Raw genomic sequence first — 15187 nt, 5'->3', positions numbered from 1 at the left:
TTTAAGATTATTATTTTTTATTCCTTAGGTTCTATGAGATTCAATTCTGATCCGTCCACCAAGAACAAAGATGTTGGCTTTGCCTTCAAGTTGCAGTTGCTGCTGCTGCCTGGCTGCAATGTTCAGCTCTCTTCCTCTGAAAAACAAACAGAAGTTTCAATGGAGCGTTTGCTGCCATCCCAAGCAAAAGCAAACACCACGGAACAAACAAGCATGGCCACAACATCTGCTCTCCTTTCCACACATAATTACCAAATGCTGGTTCATGTACAGTCAGATGATACACTTTCTGCATAATAGAAAGCCTTATTAAGTAGGATGCAGCCAATCCTTAGTTGATCTAAACTTTAGAGACAATGCAAGTATTGAACTCCAAGTAATGTTAAGAACGTAAGAGCTTGCTGGATCACAGTGACCAATCAGATACCTGTGGCTTTGTAAAGAAAACCTGTGGTTTGTAAGCAAGAATAAGAAACTGACAACCTGTAATGTAGCCTTGCGTACAGCCACAGTTTGAAAAGTAAAACAGAAAGCTGAATCCTAGGGAACATACAAAATCCGTAAGCTGGTACTGGTCTCCCCAACATAATCATGTCAACACTTTACCAATGTTAACTATATGCCATACTTAAATTCTGCTCAGATCCACATTATATCACTCCTGTGGCATGCACCACTGGTCACCATCTTATCTGTAGTTATGATGCAAACCAGATGGCAACTAGCAACATGACACAGAGAGAAATAGGCTGGTGCATAGACAGCATGCTACAGAATCCTGCAACAATGCATGCAAATTTTGCCCGTTTTGGCTCTACTCACCATTGGCTCTGACTGGTTTTTCCTAGGAGTTAATGGCCCCCATATACACCTGACTTATGGGGTTGCCCTTCCCAACCTGGTGTCTCTCCTGATGTTTTGGACTACAGCCCCTATCGGCTTCAATCAGCAAAGCTGTGCTGGATGGGGCAGATGGGAGCTGTTGTCCAATGTATCTGGAGGGCTCCAAGTTGGGGGGAAGCTGCACTGTACTCTCCTGTGGCTATATCTGGACGAAATGATCAGAGACTGTAGAAGAATGAAAGCTATCCTCCCAGCACACAAGCTTCTTCCAATGTAAGCAGTTGCAAGACCAGAAACTTGTTGTTTCAGGCCTAAGCTTAGCTAGAAGGCGTGTGAAACTCTTATTACCTTCCTCTTCTTCCTCTTCATCGTCGTCATCATCATCTTCATCAGAGCTGAAAGTGCCATCTGGCAGGCTATAGATACGGATGACTTGCTTGTTGGGGTCTTTCAAGATGAGGTACTTGCCCTCATCCAGTTTCATGCAGATGTCAATGACACAGCGCAGGATGCCCCAGGCATTTTCCATGCTTAGATTAATTTGGCTGGCAAATTCATTAGGTTTGAACTGCTGGGTGCCCAGGATCACATGGCGTGCAGAGTCTTTCACATGGTACCGGGAAACATACCTGACAACAAGGGAGAAAGAAGACTTATAAAGTGTGAAGCTGTAGTCCAGCCCAGCAGCTACAGTAGGACTAAAAAAGAATAGCAGGCCAAACAATTTAAGTAAGACAACTGGTGTGATGTAGTGGTTAAAGAGACTGAGCTACAAATCAGGGTTTGAATCTTGCCTCTGAACTCACTAGGTGACCTCCCTTTATGAAAGTTGCTCTCAGTCTTCCTGCCTGACTTGCCTTACAGCGGTTTAGTCATGCTGGCCACATGACCTGGAAAGCTGTCTGTGGACAAACGCAGGCTCCCTCGGCCTGAAAGCGAGATGAGCACTGCAACCCCACAGTCGCCTTTGAGTGGACTTAACCATCCTGGGGTCCTTTACTGGGTTGTTATAAGGATTACGACTAGAAAATGCACACAAGCTCTTGACAAATGTTAAATATTATTTAAGTGTTAAAGTTAAAGACCCATCTCAGTAATTTTTAATCCAGACAAAGAACCTATTTGTTAGCCCCTTCTAAGAGGTAAAAGACACACTTAGTCCAGGAGTTAAGACAGAAATGGAGATTGAATCTACACACATATAGAAACGCTCTAAAATGCTTTTTTAAAAAAGTGTTGTAAAAATACATTGAATTTTCCATAAGGCTCACCATTGCCATCTAGTGTCACATTGTATATTGCACTTAAAACACACAAAGCATTTTATTTGCAGCTGTATAGTGGACAGCTATATCCCAAGGTATTAGCAGAGAATTCTAAATATGAAGAGGTGCTGGCCAAGTTTTAGAGCTCAGAATATTTAGAGCTTAGAATAAATATTGTAAATATTTATTACAATGGTACCTCGGGTTACGTTACCTTTGGGTAACATCATTTCAAGCTACGAACTCGGCAAACCCAGAAGTGTACACTTCCAGGTTTTGCTGCGTGCACATGCACAGAAGTGGCGCCTCCGGATATGGACTTTTCGGGGTAAGTATGGACCCCTGGGACAAATTAAGTTTGTATCTGGAGGGTCCACTGTATAGGCCACCTCTCAAAGAGGTGAATAATGTAAACATATCGGTAAAATGTCACAATGTGTTAAATTTTGACCCCAAAGAGCTGGCTTCTCCCCCCCCCAACTTACTTCCCTCTTGTAGTACACCAAAGACAAAACAAAAACCCAAAACAAACAAAACAAAACCTATCCACACTATATTTTCTCACCCCAGTTTAAGATACTCTGATCCAGCCAGCAGCGCACAACATGTCCAGCGAGCAAGTTTGTAGCTGTTGTTTTTCAGCTCAGTGGCAATCACAGCTCCTCTCTGGGAGTCCAGTTTCTGACGCCAGTCCACTCCATTACAATGCTAGAAAAATTAAGAAAGGATTAGGGTTGTACACAGCATCAATTATGGCACACTGTGCCAAGTCAGGATCTGGCTACAAAGCTGAAGATTTCATGCAACTGATTTCAAAATTATTTGTAATGCTGGAAAGGAGGAACCCACTCCTACCTAATGTGGGCAAAAATTCACTTGACTCCCTTGAATTGGATGGGATGAGGGAGAGGGAATCCCAAGGCTATTACAGGTAATCAGAGTAAACTATGCACAGTTAAAGACAGGCCAGCGGAAACAAATGATGTCCACACAGAAGAGCCTACAAATTATATCTGTTTTTCCTTACCCTTGAATCCCATTCATTCAGTGTTTTTGTGTTGATGAAAGATACTTCTCCATTGGCTCCAGTCATCACTCCATCGTGTTCACAGCGTACTATCAGGTCTATGTCGTCTCCCAGCTTCCACCTCCGGTACCTACAACCAAAAATGTTTGTCAGCAAACCTTATAACAAAAAATCCACATAAGCACAGTATATACAGGTGGCAGCAATGGGAACTTTCATGGAAGCTGCAACAAGTCTGCAAACCACACCTCGAGGTACTGTGAACTCCCAAGGTCTATTCATGTGTCAGAAGCAACAACTTACCGGTATGCAACCGAAGCCACCTCATTCTTATCCATATCATCTTCCACAAATGGGTTTGGATTGGGAAATGTGTATTTCTCTTTCCCCTGTAAAGACACACACACATGCAAAAACTTTTATCAATGACATCAGATTACATGGTCAGGAGAGTCATGGCTGCCTTAAGACATGGGAAGCTTCCAGTGCTCTGGTTTGAGAAACATTAGTCACTGTCTTGGTACCAAGCCCTTCCTCGAATTTTTCAAAAACATGGCTTTGATGTGGTATCCTGTTTACTAGCAAGACACTTCCCCCACCAGGACTATTCTGTGGAACCTCCGAACAGCCATACAACTCTATCTGGAGGCCCTATAAAACAGAAAGTAGATGGATCTTATCTTCTTTCTGCTTGCTGAGACAGATCACTCCCTCATCAGCAGCAAGTTCTAAGTGACCTAAGTCAATTTCTTTCTGAAATTCTCTGCAGAGGTAAAATCCATTACCCCTTTAAATCTTACCATTCTCAGACATTGCTGGGAGAAGTTGTGGTTGATGTAGGTGGCTTCCATAGCAAGGTTGCGGGGTGAATTGAAGGAGTTGCCCTCATCCTGTGGTGGTTCATTAGCAGTCTCACTCACGGTCAGGAGGTCTGAGGATATAGCCAAACATAAATGGAAGTTCAGAGGGTTGCCCCAAGAGATAACCCTAAAAGCTTCACTTCCCCAAGCACTCCATTGCCAGCCACCACCTGTCTCTCTTCAGTTTTGTACTGTATATGCAAAAACACTCACCAAAATCAGAATTGTCCCTCTTGTCAAAGAAGAGTTTGGATCCAACTCTTTGGACAATGATGTCCCAGGAATATACAGAACGAGTGCAAGCCATGAGGGTAGCTAGGATGGCATCTGTAGCAAATACATTCCCCTGAGTCTTGGCCAACTGTGCATAAAGAAAAGTCATATGGATGAGAGCAGGAATCGTTGTACAAGCAAACTAATATAGGCTGTACCACCCTCCAAAGTTATATCTGTAGGATTATCTGCTCTCTGAGGCACAGGGGTAGGGAACCTGTGATTCCAACTCCCATTAAGTCCAGCCAGCATGGCCAGTTGCCAAGGTTGATAGGAAATGTACCCCAACAGAATCTGGAGGGCCACAGGTTCCCCATCCCTGCTGTAGAAGATGTTGTCAAAACCATGCTCACCTAGATTGCCAATGGCATTTGCATCCCATTCTCCAGCAATTAAAATCCAAGGGAAGGCAGACAGAAGAGTCCCAATGAATGCAAGGATGAGATCTGCTCTCCTGCACGTCAATTCCCTCATTAAGCCAAAAACTTACTCCCCTCAAAGTTAAGAACTTTGGTAGATGAGCAGAAACATAAGAAGTAAACACTTCTACTTGCCTCATTTATTATTTAGCTGGGTTTTGTCTTAGCATACCTCCAAGCTTCACAGCAAATTGCAAAATATATAAAGCCTCTCTGAAAACTCTCACATCCAACCCATTATCTCCATCACCCCAAGCACAATAAATAGGAAACTCCTCAATACTAATAACTAGCTCAAAGAGAAATGTCCTGCAACACTTTTGGAAGATGCTCTGACTTGGGCTTTAAGGAGTTTCCAGAAAAGGGAATTCCACTGTGCACCAAAGCTATGAAGAAGATCTCCTTGCCTCCCCCTGCTCTTTGCACAGTCAGTATGTCTGGCTGCAATTTCTAGTCTCAGACTTACTAAGCAATATTTCATTAGACTAACCTGCCTTGCCCAGTGCAGCACCATTTTTAAGGACTTAGTAAGAAAGGTATCTGAAGTTACAAGCAAGCGAGCCCTCTCCTTTTATACTGAGGTATTTTAACAGCCATGTATAGGACAAACTACAGAGGCATATTATACCTTGCGAATGACTGGATCATCGGTAGTAGTTACGGTATGGAAGATGCGCTTGATGCTACGAAGGGTCTTTTCATTTCTTGTGGTGATGCGGTCAAAGGCTTTGTCATAGTATTCCAGGGCCCCACAGCACTCTCTGCAGGTATAAAGAAAAGATTATCATGATTTGTACTCTCAAGAACAAAGGATAATAAAAAGTGGACTAACGGGTTCAGAAATACTCATGAAAAAGAAACCCAAGGATCATTAAGATCCCATGGCACCTTTAAGGTTCTATGCCTCTGATCTGTCAACCTCTATAAGCAGCAACATCACATTTTAAACCATCCTTCCCTAAATGATGCCCTCCAGATATTTTGGAGGACAACTCTGATCACCCCTGACCACTCTCTGTGCTAGCTAATAGGATCTGGAGTCCAACACAGTCGATAGCACTAGCTTAGGGAAGCTGCCAAGAGTGGCTGGGGCAGTTTGTGTCTTGGATCAAGAGATAAGCATACTGTATTAGTTAAACTACCTGGAGGGTGGTTTTTTTCCCTTCTTCTAAAAAAAGATACAAATTGTTGGCCCCAAACCTTCAGCTGTCTCAAAAGACTTACATGTCCTGAGGGTCTGAAACCTCCAAATATCGCATCTTCATCAACCTAGGGAAATCCATTTCCTCCTTCACCTCCCAGTCACTGCGAACTTCAACAGAGGAGTCACGGGGTTTCTGCCATGCAGATAGAATAAATAGAAGAGACAACATATCAGTGTGTAAAATGGGAACAAAAGGTGAAAGTGTGAGGGGAAAGAAAGTCGCAAGACAGGCAGCCAAAGAGAAAGAGGTTTACCTGAGATTTTTGGTCCCATTTTTGTCTCACTCCAAACTGCTTCTGAAACTTCTTTTGGAGACGCAGTCTATCTCTGAAATGACAGAAAACTGTCAGAAAACTTTGCCATCAAGGCAAAGGAGCCTGCTGATCCCAAACCCTTTTTCCAGAGTAGAGAAACTGGAACATGAATGGCTAACTACAAAAGGGTTTTCTGATCTCTTGGGTCAGAGTTGCTAAACAACCAATAAGATAATGCCATTTCACAATCCATGCAACAGTAATAAAAATTTAAAATATGTGACAGCAGAGTCTGGGAAATTTAGTAAGCAATTTGCTTTTTCAAGAGATTCAATCAGTTTGATGAAACTAGCTCTGCTGGACAATTGCTAAATTGTATGTTCTCCCACAAACACAGCAAGCTTACCTCTCCTTCTGCTTGGCACTTTTAGGGAGCGTCTGCATGTTGAACTGAAGGATGTTCCGGCGGTCCTTGTCTCTCCGGAGGTTCCTCTGAAAGGAAACACTAGTGTAAGCGAGACAGCATGGAATCAAAGGGCCTACCTAGCAAGCAATCCTGCAAAGGATTCCTGCCCAATATTCACTGTAATGCACGAGTTACACTAGGTGTGGGGAACCTGTGGCCCTTCCTTATGTGGCTGGACTCCAAGTCCCGTCAGCCCCAGCCAGTATGGCCAATGGTGAAGGGAGTTGTAGTTCAACAACATCTTGATGACCATTCCCATTCCTGGGATATGCTGTGAAAAGCACCACTAAGTGTTCCTGGGAGGGATAATAAGCTAGTGTGTCACCAAAACCTAAAAAAAAAAGGGGGGTCACTACTTGATAGCCATGCACATTCCAGCCTAAGAACAACAAAAATGAAAAACCACAAGGAGTCTCAAACTTGCAACAGCTTGTCTGAAAAAGACAGTTATCAATGACTGGGGAATGGGAGGGGATACATCTTCAAAATTCCATGAGACTGTCCATTAATGACAGGGATGGGGAACCTGTGCTCCCCTTCTGCAATCTTGTTTTGATTCCAGCTCTCAGCCAGCATCATGGTTAGTGATGATGGAAGCAGTAGACCATGGGTGACTAGTCTTTGGCCCTCTAGGTATTACTGGACTACAACTCTTATCATACCTGACTACTGGGCATATCAGCTGGAGTGGAGACAGGACAGGGGAGAGACATGTTAGCTACTAGAGTTATAGTGCAACAAGGACAGCAGGACCACAGGTTCCCCATACCAGATTAAGGGGAAGGTTGTCTGTTCCCTCCTCGATCTGTCTCTCTCCCCTCAAGAGTATCAATTGGGACGGACTAGCTATATGGCTCAAGTCTAATCTCTTCAATCAAGCCACATCATACCTGTGCAAACCTCATGCGATTCCTCTGGTAAGCTGTCTTTTGTGTCCGTGCTGTGTCCACCAGTTGGAAACTGGTTTCATCTTCCTCATGGAAATAAGCATACTGGCTTCCTCCACCAAACTGGGATGAATATTTATCTGGGAAGGCAATTGTCTCAGTCACCTTAGAGTGCAAGACTGGGATTTCCTAGAAGACCAAGAACTAGAACCGTCCTACTTTCAAATAGGAGCTGAAACAGAATTATCTTTGTGTAACTGTTAAGAACAACGGATGTGATACAGTCACGCTCCTTTGCCCAATGGTAAATACCATGGCTGATCCCAAAACAAGATGGAAATTTCCTCTTGTAAAATCCCAAAAAAGAAGCTCCACTACTGCTGTAATCAGCGCAGAAACACAATGTGCCCTAGTGTTCTGCTTATCTGTAATAATAATAATAATAATAATAATAATAATAATAATAATTTTTATTTATACCCCGCCCTCCCCAGCCAAGGCCGGGCTCAGAGTGGCTTACAAGCAATAATAAAAACAAGTTGAATGATTACAACTTAAAAACAAAATTAAAATACAACATTAAAATATTAAAATGTAGCCTCATTGCAGGAGGAGAAGGAAAAGAAAAAAGAGAGGGAGGGAATCAAATTGGCTCCAAGCCAAAGGCCAGGCGGAACAACTCTGTCTTACAGGCCCTGCGGAAAGAAATCAGATCCTGCAGGGCCCTGGTCTCATGAGGCAGAGCGTTCCACCAGGCCGGAGCCAGAGTTGAAAAGGCCCTGGCTCTGGTTGAAGCAGGGCCCGGGACCACTAGGGTGTTGCTATTTATGGACCTTGGGGCTCTCCATGGGGCATACCGGGAGAGGCGGTCCCATAGGTACGTATCTGTAGTGTTGATATGCAACTGCACCATTGATTGCATTACCAAATTCCAAAATTACTATTTGATACAGGCAGCAGAAATTTGTTTAGGGAGAGTAGGTCTTAATGTTGCAAGCCAGGGGTTACCCAGTGTAGAGCCTATGGATGACAGTATGCATGTCAAGTATCTCTTATGGCACCCATGGACGAATCAATAAATATTCCCTTAAAAATTCATAGTGGATTTTGTGAACTTGCCTCTTTTTCTGCCCTTTCAGATGTGGCTGCCGTTTCGTGTTATGCCACACCCCAACAGCAGCCACTTTGTGACTGGTGCCAACTGCACTCTCTCAAAATTCCAAATGTGCCTACCAGCCCAAAAAGGTTGGCAACCCCTATAAGCAGTGAAGGAAACAGAGGAATGCAGAAAAGCTTATGTTCAACGCAATTCTGCCTTGTAATGAAATGCAGGAGAAACTATAAAGCACATCTCCTGGAAGTTCAGCTTTAGTATTCTTATTGTATAGATAGTGGTCAAAAGACAACAATCCTGAAGGAGTGTTTCCACCCCCATCATTCAGCCCGGGAACTGAGGTCCACCCACCCTGTGGAATGCCCTCCCATCAGATGTCAAGGAAATAAACAACTATATGACTTTTAGAAGACACCTGAAGGCAGCCCTGTTTAGGGAAGCTTTTAATATTTTATGAATCATTATATTTTAATATTCTGCTGGAAGCCACCCAGAGCGGCTGGGGAAACCCAGCCAGATGGGTGGGGTATAAATCATCATCACCATTTGCCCTAAGCCAATAACGAACCCTCTTCAGCCAACAGAGATGTAATGCAAACTTTATATACCGTGCTCACTGGCACCTGATCTTCCATATGAAATATATCAAACAAGAGCAATCACCATCATACTTACTTGTATATCGCTTATCCTGGTAAGTAGCTCCTGTCCAGTCTGCAACCTGGTCAAAATAAAAACAATGAGGAAATAAGGCTGCTTTCAAGCATGCCACAAACTCATTCAAAGGATTTTCAACAGAATCTCAAAAATTGTTTCTCCAGCCAGCTAAGTTTCTGAGTGTACTCAAAATATTAAGACTTAAAGATCTTTACTTGGGGAGAGATAATGAGCTGATGTACACATGACCCTGGCCGGGGTGTGGGTGTGTGTGCTGTCCACAACTTAGCTGTAACATGCAGAATTGCTTATTTTGCAATCTGCTGGAAAGTCTCTCATACTCTTGCTAAACTGTTGTGGGGATTGGAAGTCAATGGACGCAAACATTCTCTATATGATGGCAGCTACCCATCCTTACAAGGAATGTATTATGGCAAATACCTGCACCATCCATTACACTGCTATAATGCCCTAAAGGGCTAGGAAACTGGAATTGTCTTAAGACAATTATTACCCAAATTTTTCCCCAAGTCCGGACCTGCATGCTTTAACACCATCCTATGTCATGAAATACATTAGGTCAGAGCTTGCCAATGATTCATGATTCAGATTCCCTTTTTAACCAGGCAATGTAATGTAAGCCAACACAATCCAGCACTGAGATGAACTGTACATCTCAGCTATAAATTCTGTGAAGCCCAATAGGGACCAAAATGATGCCCCAAAAAGTCACTCCCTAAAAGACTTAGGACAATTTCACTCACGGTCTTTTTGCCCTATAAGTAGTACTATAGGAACTGGGCTCCTGAAGCACATGGTAAGAGTGCCTTTCAAAATCTAGCCCTTAATGGAAAACATCAGCATAGACAATGTACAAAAGCAGTTAATAGAAATTTCTGTGCAAGGGTGTGTGAAGAAGTACCTTTCCCAGCCGATCTCCTTTGCTGAAGGGCTGATAAGGCATATCTTTGAACTGCTCTGGAACAGCACATGGACCCCATCCTGAGGGATTATCCTGGATCACGGGAGCCAGGAACTTTGCCATCTTCTATAGTTCTAGTGAGAAAGGAGATGGGAGGGGGAAGAGAATAAGGGGATCAAGTAACTATAAAACAATAGTGCTTCTCAAATACAGTGGTACCTCTGGATGCGAATGGGATCCGTTCCGGAGCCCCATTCGCATCCTGAACGGAATGTAAGACATGACGGCATGTCTGCGCGTACCGCGTTTCGCCGCTACCGCGCATGACATCTGCGCATGCAGCGAAACCCAGAAGTAACATGCTCCATTAATTCTGGGTTGCCGCGGAGCGCAACTCGAACATGCTCAACCTGAAGCGCAATCAACTCGAGGTATGACTGTAGTAGGATTAGCTAATAGTCAAACCTTGGTTGTCAAACGTAATCCGTTCCGGAAAACCATTCAAATTCCGAAAATGTTCGACAACCAAGGCACAGCTTCTGATTGGTTGCAAGAGCTTCTTGCAGTCAAGTGTAAGCCACGTTGGACGTTCAGGTTCCAAAAAATGTTCAAAAACCGGAGCACTTACTTCCGGGTTTTTGGTGTTCAGAAGTTGAAATGTTCGAAAATGGAGCCATTCAAAAACTGAGGTTTGACCTGTACTTGTTTTTAAGGAAACAAGAGACACAGTTTTAGGTTTTTTAAAAAAGGCCAGGCCTTCCAGTCATATCCTTAAAATTACTGACTGACATATACACACTGGGAATGAAGTACTTCTATGGAAGTCCTGTACTGTAGTTTATTGCTGCCAGGCTACTGCTTAAATAACAAAGCTGTTCTCAACATATTCATATGCCTATATAGGGAGTGGGTTTATTGGCCTGTGTTTTCATTTTGTTATCTTGTATTTTTATGTTTCGTATTTTTATGTTGTGAACCGCCCTGAGAACTATGGATGCAGGGCGCTATAAAAATTTAATAAATAAAATTCATGAAGTGCTGACTGCATGCTTTTCACCATAGTTGTTCCTTATTAGCAAATGATTGTTAGCTGTATTTATATATAATTATACCCATGCTCTCTTTCTACATCCAAAGATGAAAAACTGGTTGCAGATTGGCTCTCTCAAAAAATAAAGGTAGGTAGCTGTGTTGGTCTGCCGTAGACGAAACAAAATTAAAAAAAAAATTCTAGTAGCACCTTAGATGCCAACTAAGTTTGTTATTGGTATGAGCTTTCGTGTGTGGGCTTATTTACAAGCCAGCTAAGTGACATCTAGCCCAGCTTTTGCCAACCTGGTGCCCTCCAAACGTTTTGGCCTACAACTCCCACCAGGCTCAGCCAGGATGGCTGTCCTAGATCACACCAGCTATTCTAAAACTAGGTCACACAGACCTGTACTATTTGTGCTCTCTACACACAGGCAGCAAGTGAATAATAAAAAACCTTGCTATGTCTAAAATAAAAACATTTTTAAAGCCATTTCAGTTATGATAAAGAGCCTAGTTTCTAGATACAGTACTAGAAATAATAAAATAATATAAAATAATAATAATAATAATAATTTTTTATTATTTATACCCTGCCCATCTGGCTGAGTTTCCCCAGCCACTCTGGGCGGCTCCCAATCAAATGTTAAAAAACAGTACAGCATTAAATATTAAAAACTTCCCTAAATAGGGCTGCCTTCAGATGTCTTTTAAAGATAGGATAGCTGCTTATTTCCTACACATCTGAAGGGAGGGTGTTCCACAGGGTGGGCGCCACTACCGAGAAGGCCCTCTGTCTGGTTCCCTGTAACCTGGCTTCTTGCCAGAAGGCCCTCGGCGTTGGACCTCAGTGTCCGGGCTGAACAATGGGAGTGGAGACACTCCTTCAGGTATATACTGGGCCGAGGCCGTTTAGGGCTTTAAAGGTCAGCACCAACACATTGAATTGTGATCGGAAACGTACTGGGAGCCAATGCAGATCTCTCAGGACCGGTGTTATGTGGTCGCATGTTATTCTGCTTCCCCCACTTCTAGACTGATAGCTTCATGAAGTATTCAACCCTTTAGAAAGGGTGTGTGTGAGAGAGATGGAGATAATAAATAAGGGGAGGGAGGGAGAGGGAGATCAACCCTGAACAAAGCGTCTTGCTTGCAGGGCTCCTCGTGGGGTGAACCCAGTAGAGCAATCCACCCTTCCGCCCGCAGGCTTTTTTTTCCCCACCAAAGAAATGACAGCGGCAGAGATGGTCGCCAGCAACTAGGCCCGAGCCCTTCAGCGGGGCAAAGCGTTCTCTAGGTATGATGAATGAAGGCGGTGCACGAAAGAGGCGACAGCCCCGACAATGAACCCAGCATCTGCTGGAAGGGGCCTGTTCCGAGGGCCCAAGGGAGGCGGAAGGGCCCTTTCAGGCCCACCCTGCATCCGGACACGGCGCAGACCGACGAAACGTGCTGAAGGCCGGGGCGGGGGAGAGAAAGATGCCGGCATCCTTCGTCGCCGAGGCTCCTGAACCAGCTCCAGACTCATCTCTCACCTTTACGGCCCAAGGAAGGACCCGATGGCGACGGATTCGGCCCCGGTGGGGCGTCCAAGCTACGAAGCGCGGCCCTCAGGAGCACAGAAGTTTTGCAGCTGGCTCCCACTTCCGGTCCGGCTTCACTGCTTGGCGTCATCACGCCGCGACGCCAGAAACGCCGTAAAAGCGTAGAAAGGATTATTCTGCTTTGCGGCCGGCAAGGAAGCCGAGCGCTCTGTTTCCCCGTAGTAGGCTAAGCGGATGCTCTGATGTGGCACAAGCTGTCGTGGGCTTTAGAGCTCACTTCCTTAAATACGCGAAGTGGTATCATCCTCAGTTGTCTGGTTCATATTTGCACAAAGAGAGGGAGAAATCAAATAATAAGGTCGGATGTCAGTGCAGTGCTAAATAAATGAATTTTTTTGAGACAATCCAATTGGTCAGTTCAATCCTGTGCGTGCCTACTCAGAAGTATTGAGTTCGGTGGGTCTTTCTTTAATTTGCTGCATTTTTATTTTTATTGTTCACCGTCACAGCACTTTGTAATTTTAGTAGTTTATAAAGATCCGCTCCAAGGCAAGTAGACACACGTGGAATTGTGCTGCAAGTGACAATATTTACAGCAGTGAAAATGGGTGCTAACGCTTATCATTTTAGCACAGATTTCTGGTTTGGACTGGTTTGGATTTCTTCTTAATTTTTCATCCCCAAATTAGAAGTGGGAACTGCTCACAGAAGTCATTAGAGAATTCTCAGATTTGAATATAAATGATTATGTTGTGGGAGCAAATAGAAGGATTCCTGCTGTTTCTCATTCTGGTCATATTTTGGGTGATATATAAATGTATTTTTTAAAAATAAAAAAAATAGTATAGGCTGCTTCCCTCTCTGGCGCTGCCCATCATTGTCACTGGCTCCCTCAATCAATTATACGTCCAGAGAATGCTGCTGGGGTAGTCCAAAGCTTATTATGAAGGTTGCAGGAGAAGAACCTGTGGGATCAGCCCAAAGCCTGATCTAGTCCAGCATCATGTGGCCAGCCAGATGTCTCAATGGGAAACCTAAAAGCAGGACCCGAGGGCAACAGCAACTCCGCACTTGTGCTTCACAGCAACTGGTATTCCAAGGCATACTGCCTCCAATAGTACAGGTAGAGAGCATAGCTATCGTGGCTAGTAGACACTGCTAGTCTTCTCCATGAATTTGACTAATCTAATGCCATCCATATTGGTAGCCATCAGCAGGTTAAGAAGATTAACCGTGTGATTCTAACCTTGTCTTATTCAGAAGTAAATCTCACTGAATGTACTGGGTTAGGATTGGAACCTTAGTCTCTTACTGAGCTCTGTTTTGAACTTTCGTATAAATGAACAAGGAACTTGTAATCAATTTCTGCATCATGAAGTTGCTTCATCACTAAGTCAAAGGCCCATGTTACTTAGCATTGTCTTTTCTAATTGTAGGAGCTGACCAGGGCCTCTTGTTCTTTCCCCCTAACAAAAGTCCTGCCCCCAATAACAAAAATCCTGGCTACAACCATGACTTTGTGTGTGTGTTTGTGTTAGGCGGACTGATACAGGCAAGTGGGGGGAGGATACTAGAAGGAGTAGTGCCCACAGCACTTGCTGAAAAATACAAATGTGCCTCTGGACTTAAGAAAGATGGTGACCCCTGCAGTAAGGAAAAACCAGTGGGACCAGGGATGGTCCGAGACATTTTGTTACCTCTGGTGAAGGACAATTTGACATTCCCAGTGCTGGCCTTGTCATTAGGCAAAGTGGAGTGGTTGCCTCAAGCACTAGATGTTGTTGTGTGTGGATGACGCCAGCAAAGGTAGGCCACCTCTTTGTTGGAGCTCTGTGTGCCAGGCAGGTCACTATGTGTCTCTTAAGTTAGCCTGCTCTGCTCAGGTATGGTGGTGGACGCTGTCCCTTCACTTGTGTGTAAGGTTCCATTTCCAATGTAATTGGTTTACGTATGTTGAATGGAGTGGACTTCAACTTGTCCTTTGCCCCAAGCGACACAATATTTGAGTATTTTCATTTATTCCTATCCTGATTCTTTGGGCATATATACTGCTTGAACAGTAAAGGGCTCGCCTTCTCCTCACCGGCATCAGCTGCATGTGTGTAGGCTTACTTCAGACTGACATTGATCACACATCAACTGGTGTGGGTGGGTGGTGGGTGTTTTGGGGAGGTGGGCCTAGCTGGATGGACTCTGAGCAGCTAAACAGGATTAGTGCTGAAATACCCTATGATTAAGGGACGCGGGTGGCGCTGTGGGTTAAACACAGAGCCTAGGACTTGCTGATCAGAAGGTTGGCTGTTCGAATCCCTGCGACGGGGTGAGCTCCCGTTGCTCGGTCCCAGCTCCTGCCTACCTAGCAGTTCGAAAGCAGGTCAAAGTGCAAGTTCTGGTTCGCCAGAAGCGGCTTAATCATGCTGGCC

General features: G+C 44.1%; 1 protein-coding gene across 1 annotated transcript; it reads right to left on the bottom strand.

Annotated features, from left to right (window-relative positions):
- Positions 1–12896, bottom strand: EIF3D (eukaryotic translation initiation factor 3 subunit D). Its single transcript, XM_053405578.1, has 15 exons — positions 12756–12896; positions 10192–10325; positions 9288–9333; positions 7502–7638; positions 6552–6637; positions 6146–6218; positions 5912–6024; positions 5316–5448; positions 4209–4356; positions 3936–4066; positions 3439–3524; positions 3136–3265; positions 2674–2816; positions 1192–1472; positions 1–136 (listed from the first exon to the last, which is right to left on the bottom strand). Exons 2-15 carry the CDS (start codon positions 10312–10314, stop codon positions 123–125), a joined length of 1644 nt encoding a protein of 547 aa, XP_053261553.1. The 5' UTR covers positions 10315–10325; positions 12756–12896; the 3' UTR covers positions 1–122.
- Between the last annotated feature and the right edge of the window lie 2291 nt (positions 12897–15187).

This window comes from Podarcis raffonei, chromosome 10 (genome assembly GCF_027172205.1).
Source record: "Podarcis raffonei isolate rPodRaf1 chromosome 10, rPodRaf1.pri, whole genome shotgun sequence".
In the NCBI taxonomy this organism is placed as follows: Eukaryota; Metazoa; Chordata; class Lepidosauria; order Squamata; family Lacertidae; genus Podarcis; species Podarcis raffonei.
The sequence above is the reverse complement of the archived record's forward strand: the minus strand, read 5'-3'. Positions and strand labels throughout refer to the sequence as shown.

Coding starts and splice junctions, on each gene's coding strand:
- EIF3D (XM_053405578.1), bottom strand. CDS start 10,314: ATGGCAAAGTTCCTGGCTCCCGTGATCCAGGATAATCCCTCAGGATGG. Junction 6,638..7,501: donor ATCGCATGAGGTTTGCACAG/GTATGATGTGGC, acceptor GTTTCCTTTCAG/AGGAACCTCCGGAGAGACAA. Junction 4,067..4,208: donor GAGGGACAATTCTGATTTTG/GTGAGTGTTTTT, acceptor CTATATCCTCAG/ACCTCCTGACCGTGAGTGAG.